This window comes from Pimephales promelas, chromosome 1 (genome assembly GCF_988280905.1).
Source record: "Pimephales promelas chromosome 1, fPimPro1.hap1.1, whole genome shotgun sequence".
Taxonomy (NCBI): domain Eukaryota; kingdom Metazoa; phylum Chordata; class Actinopteri; order Cypriniformes; family Leuciscidae; genus Pimephales; species Pimephales promelas.
In genome coordinates, this window is record NC_142769.1 from 44,741,769 (window position 1) to 44,754,934 (window position 13,166).

General features: G+C 36.3%; 1 protein-coding gene across 5 annotated transcripts in view; it reads left to right on the top strand.

The window, feature by feature from the left end:
* nav2a (neuron navigator 2a) overlaps window positions 1-13,166 on the top strand; it is a 273,752-nt gene that overhangs the window by 202,540 nt on the left and 58,046 nt on the right. For all 5 annotated transcript variants that reach the window (XM_089130002.1, XM_089130008.1, XM_089130019.1 and 2 more), the window contains 4 exons: window positions 1,662-1,795; window positions 8,763-9,882; window positions 11,472-11,584; window positions 11,774-11,882. In XM_089130002.1, the coding sequence (XP_088986128.1) occupies window positions 1,662-1,795; window positions 8,763-9,882; window positions 11,472-11,584; window positions 11,774-11,882 (1,476 nt within the window). The remainder of the gene's footprint in view (window positions 1-1,661; window positions 1,796-8,762; window positions 9,883-11,471; window positions 11,585-11,773; window positions 11,883-13,166) is intronic.

Consider the following 13,166-nt stretch of genomic DNA (forward strand, 5'->3'; position numbering starts at 1 on the left):
CGATTAATTATTAATAGTGGTTTGTGGTGTGTGACAGAGAGGTTGAATGAATGTGTCCATGCACTCAGTCACCAAGTGATGTAAATGCATTTCACTCACATGTGTAATGCATGATTTGAAAAAATACACTCCCCAGTTTGAATATTGGCCCAGGATTTAGTACACCACCATTCATGGCAACACGTGACACAATGTTGTCCTCTACTGGTGGATAGTTGTAATTGCAGTTAAGCCTTTTAGGTGAACAGGAAAATATAGAGATGGAAAATGCAGGGAGCATTGCTATTTTACATTCTTATGAGAAAATGTCAAGGTCACACAATTGACAGCAATGTGATTAGCATAGGTCACTACATGTTCCTGTATTTTACATGACATTGACATGACATTTACCTAGACTTGATTGTTAGGAGAGATTAGTCTATTTGTCTGTCAATCATCTTTAAGGCTAGGACTGATGGAGAAATGCCACATTATAATTACAAATCTCCTTCATAGAGGTGGGTATTTACTGCATCGTTTCTTATATGTCAGTATATGATGGCATTTATATAAATATATATACTATGTGTGTGTGTGTGTGTGTGTGTGTACTGTAGTTTAGGATTTGTTTAGATCCCTGTACATTTCAGTTTTTTTATGTTAAAGCTAAATATTTAGCTTTAGTTGAACTAATTCACTAAACCCTCAACCACAGGCAAACAATGATTGAAATAGACGTGTATATACTATATATAATTTTTTTTCAAGCATTTTTTGCCTTATATGATTGTTATGCATCAAGCATTGTTATGCATACATACATACATACATATGTATGCATACATACATAGATATATATATGCATTTATTTCCCCCAAATTATGCATATATATATATATATATATATATTATATATATGTGCATCATTTTGGGGAAATAAATGCATTGTTGATTAAGAATTGTAAATTGTTGAATTATTCAGAAGCATGAAAATCTATTTGCTAACTACTTTTAATCTCACAATTCTAACTTTTTTTCATAATTGTGTGATATAAACTTTGCAATTGTGAGTTATAATATCAGAATTGCGAGATATAAAGTCCAATTCTGAGGAAAAAAGGACTGACTTTGCATTTACATCACAATTCGGACTTTATAATTCACACTTGCGAGTTTATATCACAATTCTGAAAAAAAAAAAAGTCAGAATTGCAAGATATAAATTCACAATTGCATGGAAAAAAGTCTGAATTGTGAGATTAAAAGTCACAATCTGTCTTTTTTCTGGAAATTGTGAGTTTATATCTTGCAATTCTGAGATAAAAAGTAGAAATTATCTTTCTTTTTCTCTGTGGCGGAAACGAGCTTCCATTGTTTTTGCTGTTGGAGAGCATAGTTTTTATTGTCAGCTTAGTTCATTAACTAAGGCTGAATCTGGGGTAAGAAACCCTCAGAAAGGCACAAATATTCAGTAGACTGTTTCTAAAAAAAAATAAAAAATCTCTTTAGACATAAAGCAACCACTCACAATACTTTATAAAACACCCTAGCATCTCAGAACTCTCCTGGCAAGCACCAGCAACACCTGAGTGTTGTGACAATGAGTTCTGCACATGCCCATTTTCTTCATAAACTGTACAAATCTTGTTGTGAATGTCTTGGTTCTCTCGCTGTCACAGATTACCTGGGCCCACCTCGAGGATGTCCACTGCGGGCAGTGAGAGTTCTCCTCGAGGGTCCATCAGTTCAGCAGGGAATCGCCGCAGTCAGGTGTTCAGCGATAAAGCCAAACCTGCAGCAGCTCAGGCCAAAGGTAAACACATTACATCATAGCCATATTTCATTAAAAAAAAAAACTTTTTGTGACCTCTACAGGGTCCTTCCAGTTTATTTGAGCTGTGTTTGATCATGCCTTGGCAAAATGGGTCAGTTGTACGTATTTTATTTATTTATTTATTTATTTATTTAAATAATGCTGATTCGCTAGACTCCCTGGCAATGTGTTTTTTCACGAATTGAATAAAGAAAAATTCTCATGTTTTAGGTATCTAGGGCAAAATTCGGGCCGCGCATGGGGTTTGTTTTTTCTCCAAAAATTGAATTTCTTCTGTTATTTGTATCTTAAAGACTAATTAAGTATTGTACATGCAATTTATAGAATTTTTTAAAATGTATTGAATCTTTTTTAAAAACTTTTCATTCATCAAGGAATCATGAAAAAAAAGATCACGATTTCCATTAAAAAAATTGATAGTAATAAGAAATGTTTCTTGAGCAGCAAATCATCATATTAGAATGACTTCTAAAGGATCATGTGACACTGAAGACTGCAGTAATGATGCTAAAAATAATTGCAGCTTCGACATCACAGGGATAATTAAAATAAAAAATAAATCTCACTGACCCCAAACAATAGTGTATTCTGAATTTGTGTATTTACTAAAACAAAATGTAAAACTTGCAGCTTGCTTAACATTATTGTACGGAGTCCCTAAAGGGACCTTTGCAAAAATAAAAAAAAATATACACATATCTCGTGCGCACGAGAAAACTAATACGACTAATACGCTTTAGTCGAAAAGTCTGTATATTTTTTATATTTGCAAAGGTCCCCCGTATTATCCCGTAGGTATACGTGGCCTCGTAAAGTCAGCAGAAAACGTTCAAACATTTTCTGGAATAAAGTGTACTGATGATTAATGCACAATAATATAAAACCGGGTCAATTTAGAGTTCATGTTGACTTTAAGCGGTCACTGTGTCAAAATGGGTCAAGCACTTTTCTGTGTTCGCTGACGGAGTGTGATGTGTTTGCAGCAGTTAATGTAGCAGTCAGTGCTGGAAATAACTGCTTATAATGACCTTGACTGAAACCCTAGCTGAGATGTTTGAAAGATGTGCTGTGTGCGTGTGTGTGTGGCGCACCGGCTTTGAAAGCTGAGTGAATGGAGCTTTTCTGCATTAATTGAGCTCCAATTAGTGTTTTGGGCATGAGAATGTGGGACAGTGAAAGAAAGACAGAGAGAAGGAGGTTTCATGTTTTAGGCACTATCCTGTTTTTCTACTGTATGTTTGTTTACATATTGCTAGGTATTGAAATTCCTAACGGATTCTTCTTAAGTTTGCTTAATGTATTCTATACCCATTTTTACAAGGACTGTCTATTTAACAGTGTTTTGGTGAATCTCCTGACTGTGATATCTGGCTTGTGTGCAGTTGAAGAGTTCAAATGTGTTGGTCTGTGTTGACAGTGAAAATTAGTAAATGGTGTCAGCCGACTGTTTCGGAGATATACAGTTTCAACATTTTAAAGCTGGCTAGATAGCGACTTAGCATATTATGTGTTTTCAGAGTTTGAAATAATTAAAGGGATAGTTCACCCAAAAAAATAAAAGTTTGTCATCCTTTACTCTCCCTGAGCTTCTTTCTTCTGTTTAACACAAAAGAAGATATATTTTTAGATAATTGTTGGTAATCAGACATTGTATTTTTTTTTTTTCATACTACAGTATGGAAGTCAATGGCCACCATCAACCGTTTGATTACCAATCAACCATTTGAGTTGTAATGTTATCCACTTTAAATTACTTTATTTTTAAAGCAGCATATTTTTGTTAGTATTTATTATCCAGTGTAAAAATGTTTGGTAACACTTTACTTGAAGGGGTGTGCATAAGACTGACATGACACCTTTATAACCAGGACATGACATATGTCTTGAATATGAAGTAAGGTTTATGCATGTTTATGACAACTGTCATTAAGTGTCTTTCGCTCAATAATGACATTGTGAATGCAAATATGACATTGTTTAACATGTCTTTGTTATGACACCTTGACATAAACCAATAACATCATAACCTGTCAGTGCCTTTATCATGACAACTTGGCATTAAATTGAGTTAAACTGTCATGTGGTTGGCTTTGACATTGGCTGTCATGAGGCCATTATAACTTTCAAGAATATTTTCCGTGACCTCAACTACAGTGGTACTAATTGAATTTGTCATTAAAAAGTTATAATGGCTTCATGACAGCCAATGTCAAAACCAACCACATGACAGTTTAATGTAATGTTAACCAATAAAGCTAGGTGGTTTCTTACGTTTGATCATTAATCTGCTATGTCATGTTTATGACAGGTTGTGTTGTCTTAGTAATGTCAAGGTGTCATAACAAAGACATCTCAAACAATGTCATATTTGCATTAAAAATGTCATAACTGAGCAAATGACACTTAACGACAGTTGTCACAAACATGCATAAAACTTCCTTCATATTCATAACATACGTCATGTCATGATTATGAAGGTGTCATGTTAGTCTTATGCACACCCCTTCAAGTAAAGTGTTACCAAATGGGTAAAGAGCTAATTTCCCCTTTAATGTCCATATTCTGGTTGAGTCTTTATTTGCAGCAATTGCAGTATTCATGTACACTATTGCCATGTCATAAGTAACAGAAATAAGCACAAATTTCAGGGCATGTCAAAACTCAAAACTGAACTCAGAACTGTTCATTTACTTTCAGAAAAAGGTACAAAAGCTGTCTCTGGGGCAGGACCCTTTCAAAAAAGTGCCATTTTTGTGCAGTAGTACCTATACTACTATCTTCGGAAAGGGTCCCCTTTTTTTTTCTGAGAGGGTTGGTCAGTCCTCGTGGGGTGGTCATCTGAGTCTAATGATAGCTGTTATTCTGGCGCGGAGAAATAATCACTTAAATATGGCCTTTGAGAGGAACTGAGAGAGGCCACAAACCCCTGAGGGTACAAAGTCTAGAGATTCCTGAAGATATGGAGGTGACAGATTGTTTCTGCCCTTTCGGTGTGCAATTTTTACTGTTCATTGTTGTATAATTAGTTTTGTGGTCATCAACTTTTACATCATTTCTCTCTCTCAACTTTAATCTCTAAAACTGAGCCAGGTCTCATTTTTTTCCCCGACCTATCCCCCTCTCGGCCCCTCTCTCTACCTATTGGAAGTCATTAGTGGTCTGACCCACTTCTCTCTGGCTTGCATGACTAATTGGACCTTAATCACTTCCTAATTGCCGCTTTGTTTCTTTGCCGCTCATTAAATGCTAAACTGAATGAAATGGGAACAGTGTTTTTCCCCCATGTCACATCACTGATTAAAATATGCAAATAAACAACAACAAATGCCGAACCTGTAAAATAAAGAAACATTTGAGCTTTTAGTCTATCTAAACTTAAGTGGCATAAAATTTCAGTGTGATATAATCTGAATAAACAACACTTAATTTATCTATGAGACACATTCGGCACTCAGGGAATCTATAGTTTTATATATCTCTTCTGCTAGATCTCATTTGTAATGTGCAGCATTAGTATACTGTATGCTCAGCTGTTTTTGGGCACTTGAAGTCTTTAGGACCACCAGCCGCCCGACAGAGCGAGTGTGTTCAGCGTGATACAGGCTCAGAGGGAGGGGGCTGGGGAGAGGGACAGCGGGGTGTTTGCAGTTCGCATTTTATTTGCAGTGTAACTCCTGCGAGTGAGCTCCACTACTGAGACTGACTGTGAATCCAGCACACTTTAACAAATGGACTTCTCAGGTGAATGGGAGACGGTTAACTTGCTGTTTTTCAATTTCAATTTTATACTTTTCCTTTTGCAAACAGTTTTTTATTTTTTTATTTTTTATTATGTCAGTTGTTTGAAGGAAGTTTTTACAATGGCTAGATTTGGCCTCTAGCGTTTGAATGGGCATTGAAGTCTTACTCGCTGTTTTAGTGTAAACAGTTTAGATCGGATCTCAGTTGGCGGTCTGCTGCTCACTATTAGAATAACACTAGCTCAAAAGTAACTAGCCTTTTATGGTGGTTTCAATGTGCATAACTGGTTAAACTGTCAAGCTTTTTCTTCTGTTTTTCTTAGCATTTGATTTAATCTACTTTAAATATCACTTTATTTCCCTTATAGGTTCTTCTTCCACAACTCTGCACTGGACTAAAGTCTTCAGATGTGATCTTTAGTATCACTTTTGTTATTGTGGTATCTGTTTCTATAGTTAAGATGTCAGTGCAGTACCAAGAGACTTTCTCACATTATTTGATGTTATGTGTCTTTTGATGAAATATCACTTGAAATCTGAGCATTCGATTTTAATTGGATTTCAAAGCACAAATTGGATCGGGTTTGTATCCATCAGATTGCGGTTCCTAGTTGGAAGGAAAAGATGTGAAATCTGATCTGACCATTCCAGTGTTGTTATTGTTAACTATATAACTAAAAAATTGGGTAATTGAAAGAAGCTGAAATATTAGATGAGATAATTAAGCTTTAAAAACTTTTCAATCAAGGAATTGATGAACTAAGATTACGGTCCCACTTTATATTAAGTGGCTTTAAGTACTATGTACTTACATAGGAAAATAAGTACAATGTACTTATTGTGTTCAGGTTGTATTGTAAAACACTTTTGCTGCTATTGAGGTGTGATATGGGTAAGGTTAGGGACAGGTGTGGTGGTATGGGTAGGTATCATGGTGGGCTGAGGTGTAAGGGAAGGATCAACTGTGTAATTACAAATGTAATTACATGAATTAATTACAGTTGTAATTACATTCAGGTATTTTCAAAATATAAGTACAATGTAAATACATGTATGTACACAATAAGTCCAATGTATCAAAGTAGTAACTTCAATGTAAGTACATAGTACTTAAAGCCACTTAATATAAAGTGGGACCAAGATTACTAAAACTGAACTAAAATGAATTAAAGCTATGCAAAAATATTAAAACAAAGGCTAAAAATTAAAAAAAGCACATAACAGAATTATAAACTAAACTCAAAATTAAAACAGAAGGGGATAAAAATAAAAGTAAATTCAAAATATTAATAAATGCGATAGTAGTACAGTACATAAATAATCTTAATTGTGGTGAAAATCAAGCTTTTATTGTTGTTTATGTCTATGTGGTGTTTTTAATATCCTATAAGACAAACCATGTGCAAATTCATAAGTCGACACTATAAGTCGAGTATTTTCTCCTTAAAACTGCAGTGAACCAAAGACAGTCTCACAAACTCGGTTTTAAATCGCTGGTGTTTCTGACGTCACCTTGTAAATAATCAGGTCAACGAGTGATTGTCAACGAGTGGAGCTCTGAGCTGGTGTGAGTGAGTGGAGGCGGGGCTAATTTGCAATTTCATAAAAAAAAATCATTTTTTTCACAAGAAAAAAAAAACATTTAAATATGTCATTTTGGTGATCAAAGATGAGTATTAAGGGATAACATGATTGACCACAGGGGGGCTTTAAATAACACTGGAGCATTCAAACTGAAACAGTTCTGATTTATCCACAAGTTTCCTACGCCCCATGAGGCCTTGCGTCAAAAGTGGGCGCGTCTTCCGGTTCGAAGTAAACAAAGCGCGACTTGACATACTTCACACTCGTTCATTCAACAGTTGACAGTGATTCAAGTTATAGCGATCCAAACTAGCTGACGATGTGGGAACACAACCTCAACGAAATTAAAAAGGGTGAAATAACAGTACCTTTACCCTCCACAGTAACGTTAGTTGGTTGGGAGTATTAACATTATTATATTAATGTATATTAATTTATTACATTATTATTATAATAACATTATTAATAATCAATACTCATCAAGGCATGGCGTTGTGTAAGCTGAAAAACAATTAAAATAAAAAAATACACACTTATTCATTGTGCTTTGGAGTTTATTCAAAATTATAAATGAATGTGCTACTTGAATACATTAACTGGCACATTTGGTATTCTGTCAACACAGGCTTTGATCCTGAGTTGTGCACAGGAAAATTGTACACAGGAAATGTACACAGGAAAATTCGTCGTCTTTTGGGAGGTGATGGAAACTACAGTCTTTGGCAGGATCACTCTGATTTCGTTTTCGGCTTATGTTCAAAACAATCACGTTTAAGCCACTGAATTAGTTTAGTCCGGTTATACATACAACTGCGAACAGCACATGTTGTCCATGAGCTCCGTAACGACATCTCTCATAAAGGTTTGCGTCTTTAAATAGTAAAATAATTCTCAGAAAAACAGCTAGCCTCTTCGCTAACTAACACACAATATACCATTGGAATGCTACTTCCGCCGCCCCACCGGAAGTTCCACCCACTTTATTTTTTACAGGAGCGCCCCTTGGAAACTTGTGGATAGTGGATTGTAAATCAGACATTAATTTGAATTTGGATTTCGTCCAAATGTGGTACACACATAGCCTGGTTAAAACCAGACCATTCTCAGTTGTAACTGGCAAAGCATCATAGACAAATCATTTCCAGAGGGGCGTCACCAACGGATGTTACGGGTAGACCTAAAACCAATCAGAGCTATGAAGGAGATGACGTATGCAGAGCGGCGGCCGGCAGAGAGTATTGTTCTTTGCTCGTTTTTTTTTTTTTAAAAAAGGAAACGTTCAAATCGCTTAAAACAGACGCGATAGCTGATTCGAATGAGTGATGTTCGATGGCGGCATTCATCTTTGTAATGTAGGCTACAAAATCTGCTTCAAAATCCCAGCGCTGTCGTCATCGTGTAAAGCCCGCCCCAACGTTTCTGATTGGTGCAGCGATTTCGACAGATTAGAAATGGGCTTGAATGAGCGCTTTGCCAAATCTAAATTTGCCGGAAGTTGTCTGGGTTTTTCCATGCTAATACACATATGAATGTGTTTTGAATGGATCTCCTTCTGCAACACATGCATTCCAACTGTCTCAGTGTCTATTATTGACTGTTTTTGTATGTGGTTTCCTCTCCAGAATCATCAGAGAGTATCACCTCACAAGGTGTGACTGAGCACGCTCTGTCATCCGCCTGCACCTCTGTTAGCACCAGCACTGTGGCATCTTCATCTTCGTCGTCAGCCATCCCCCATCCCAACTCGAGTAGCAAACCCTGGAGAATCAAAACTCAGAGCACCAAGCACACTGCTACCTCCTCCGCTTCCTCAACGGTGCTTTCCATCAAGCCAGATCTCCAAGCCAAGCAGCCCGTGCCTGCAGATCCACCACCGAAAGCTGTGCCTCAGAAGTCCATGCTGGAGAAACTCAAACTTTTCAATAGCAAAGGAGCCTCCAAATCATCCGCGCAAACAGAGGGCGCTGTTACGCCGACAGCAGGAAAAGATGCCGGGTTGAGTTCGGAAAGAGTCGAGGCTGGTTCCAATACAGAACCCTTTGTGGAAACGGATGGTAACGTCAGACCCGCGAACGGATCAAGTTCTTTTAACATGACGACCAGCAGCCCGAAGATTGCTCTGAAGGGCATTGCGCAGCGGACATTTAGCCGGGCGCTCACGGCAAAAAAAGCCTCAACTAAAGCCGTAGAGAAAGAGAAGGAAAAAGCTAAGGACAAGGACAAAAACGGGAAGGAGTCCAAGCGTGTCCCTGCCTCGGAAAAGGTGGAGACCAAAGAAGAGGTTAAGGAGGAAGTTGTTCCCTCGAGCGGAGTTGCTCTCTCAGAGGCAGAGCCAAGGAAAGCCTCCAAGATCGGCATCTTTATACCCAAAGGCGGCAAGGTGGGCGTTACCAAGAAAGATAGCTCCGCCCCCGCACATAGCGGAATTCCAAAACCAGGAAGTAAAATCACAGGAAATGGAGCGGTAAAAAGCTCAGCGCTGCCTCTCGGTGGTAAAGATAATGAGAGGCCACGCAGTATGCGTCTGGGAGGGGGTCTGGGCCTTCATAGGGACAGTCGGCATTCCTCGTCTTCTTCCAGCCTGGCTTCCACCGAGGGCAAAGGACACCAAACGCACAGTGGTGCCCCAGTGGCCAACGGGACACAATCCACGGCCTGCAACACGGTCAGTGTGCAGCTGCCTCAACCCCAGCAGCAGTACAACCACCCCAACACAGCCACCGTAGCACCCTTCATGTACAGGTGAGACTGCTTTTCAGCTGAAAACGGCTCTAAAAATACCATAGAATTAGATTGAAGGACGGACTTCAGCCATATATAGAGATCATAGGGGGTCTTTTAAAGGGATACTCCACTTTTTTTGGAAATATGCTCATTTTACCACTCTCCCAGAGTTAAACAGTTGAGTTTTACCGTTTTCAAATCCATTCAGCCGATTTTCTGATATTTAGAAGAATATCAGTAACCAGACAGTTTCTGGTCTCATTGACTCTCTAGTTTCTGACATTCTTCTAAATATCAAAAAATCGGCTGAATACATTCGAAAACGGTAAAACCCAACTGTTTAACTCTGGGGGAGTGGTAAAATGAGCCTATTTCCCAAAAAAGTGGAGTATCCCTTTAACTTGGGCAAGTTTCCAACTAGTGTTGGTATTGTTAAATGAAACTAAGGGGCCAATCAAATGAAATCAACTAAAAATGGAAAACTTTTTATGCATTTTGGCCGTTTGGGGGGTCTGAAAACGCAAACTTTTGGAAACGATACTGTTATCATCTCCACGTAAACTACAAAAACGGAAATTTGTGAAAACAGTGATGTCATGCGTATGCGTATTACGTGTCTAGTTTATAGACGCGTAGTGTTTCTTTACATCACAAACTACTGGCCTGGCATTTTTAATATAGTTGTTTTCAAGGATACATGTGAACGGGAATCATTTTGAAAACGTTGTTGTCTGTACTCGAAAACCGCAAAGGAATTTTTTTTTACGTTTTTAGTACATGCATGTCATGTAAACACCCTTAAGCTAATAAAATAATTTTCGTTAATTAAAATATAGCTGAAATTAAATAAAATATAAATACTGATAAACAAAAAAAAAATAGGATGCCTTGGTAACTAACTCAAATAAAATACATTTTAATATTAAAGTACTTAAATGACTAAAACTGTAATATAAATAGATTAAATCTAAACAGTACTTGTACATTAATTATACTAAAATAACAATGAATCACATTTATGATATTAATCGGAAATAAAACTTTGGTTTTAGTTCAAATTCGTATTTCAGACCATGTAGAAATGTGGAACAAATATGAATGTGCTTTGAATTGGGTTTGTAAAAATCAGATTTGATTTGTATTTTGCTGTGAACTATAATGTAAACTCCAATAAAAGGCATATTTTCCATTTCCTACACATGCAGTCTTATTAACTTATTAAAAAAAAGAAAGAAGGACAGAATTTTTTGATCTAGTTTAGAATCCTATTGTTATGCATGTAATACACATTAGATGGATAGATACATGAAATGGATTAATTCCAAAACAGGAGCACAATATTGCTGATTTGTATATAGTTTATGAGACCTCATTGCATATGGCTCTAGTGTGCATGTGGGCTTGCATGTGACTCCCCGTCAGGCTCAGCTGAGACGTGTTTGACTGGTATTTCCTCTGAAATAAACTCTATGCCCTGTGTTTGTTTTCCATTAAGGATTCCTTTAGTCAGGGCATGACTTCTACTGACAGCGATGTCACAGAAAATGTGTGCATGCTTATCTACATGAATGATGTCTTTTTTTTATTTTTAACCCCTGTGTTTTAAGGTCTCAGAATGAGATAGATGGAAACATCGGCTCAAACCCAAGCTCTGGATGCCTCAGTAGTGACTCCTGTAGCTTCAGTAAGATCAGCCAGTCTTCAACTGAGGACCTGTCAGGTAACCTGTTCAATTTATTTCAGAGAGGTTATCAGAAGATGTTGGTAATAATATAAATCTACATATCATTTTAATAATAATAATATGATGTGTCCTTGCAGAATAAAAGTAAACATTTCTTTATAAACCCCAACATTTTAAAATACTGATATATGTTATAAAGTCTGAAAATGAATGTCCTGTTTTCAGGTGAAGATCCAGAGTCCAGACGCCTGAGGACAGTCAAAAACATTGCTGACCTGAGACAAAATTTAGAAGAGACCATGTCAAGTTTGCGGGGGACACAAATCACACACAGGTAGACGCATCTACAGTTTTTATTTCTTATCACAGCCTGATGCACTTTCATGAATGTACTTGTAATCTGGTGTTAAACAAACCCAGAATCCTTCCTATATGAAGAACTTGCAATGAAGCATCCAGAATCTTTTTAATCTCCAAATAACCATATATCCATCCCAAGAAGCACATTAAGATGGAGAAGAAGAGGGTTATTGGGTGAACCATGGTTATCCTCCATCCCGATCAAACTGCAAAAACACAGGCTGTCATAAAAGGACACTTTTTTTTTAAAAACATTAGCATGTACCTATTCCTTCCTCAGCCTGACTCTTTTTACTCTTAATGACTTTTTTTCTAAATCAGTAAAGGGTGTCCACTGACTCCTTTATGGGTTTTTTTCCATCTCAATCTATTCTTAAAACCTTTTTTGTTCCTCTTTTTGATTATTCATCTACTTGACCCAGACTGCATTGCTACAGTGGCATAATGCAGTAATTGTGAACTGCTTAAAAAGTCTATTTTAGGGCAAAATGAGAACAGCAGGGCATTCTAGTTGTCAGAATATTTGTTAGAATTCCTCAGTACCATTTATAAAAGCTTTTTCATATTAAAAGTAAATGTTGTAATTGAATGCTGTTTGGTGAAAAATACCATAGTAACTGTAGTTTCAAAGACTAAACTATACTACAACAGCGGTTGGTAAAACTTGGTATGAGTTACCAATATAAAATAATAATAATAACCATGGTATTTTTGCAGACACTTACATACCATGTTACATTTTATTTTAGAAGTTTATATAAATCATGTTTTTCCATTTACATATAAATATGATATGTGTGTGAGTGTACATATATATATATATATATATATATATATATATATATATATATATATACTGTATATATATATATATATATGAAGAGTTCAGATGCAAAAGCCTCTAAATGCCATTTGAAATTTTATTCTTTAATGATGATTTTTATCAAGCTTGTATATTTAAGTTCAGTAATTTCACTTAAATGGCAATGATAATTACCTATTAATTGTTATTTAAGTGAAATTACTGAACTTAAATATACAAGTTTGATAAAAATCATCATTAAAGAAGAAAATTTCAAATGGCATTTAGAGGCTTTTGCATCTGAACTCTTCATATATATATATATATATATATACTGTGCGTATATATATATATATATATATATACATATATATATATATATATATAATTATTAACTTTGACTTTTGCCTTAATAAACTTCTAATTACTGCTTATTGCGAGTTTGTTAGATAGTTG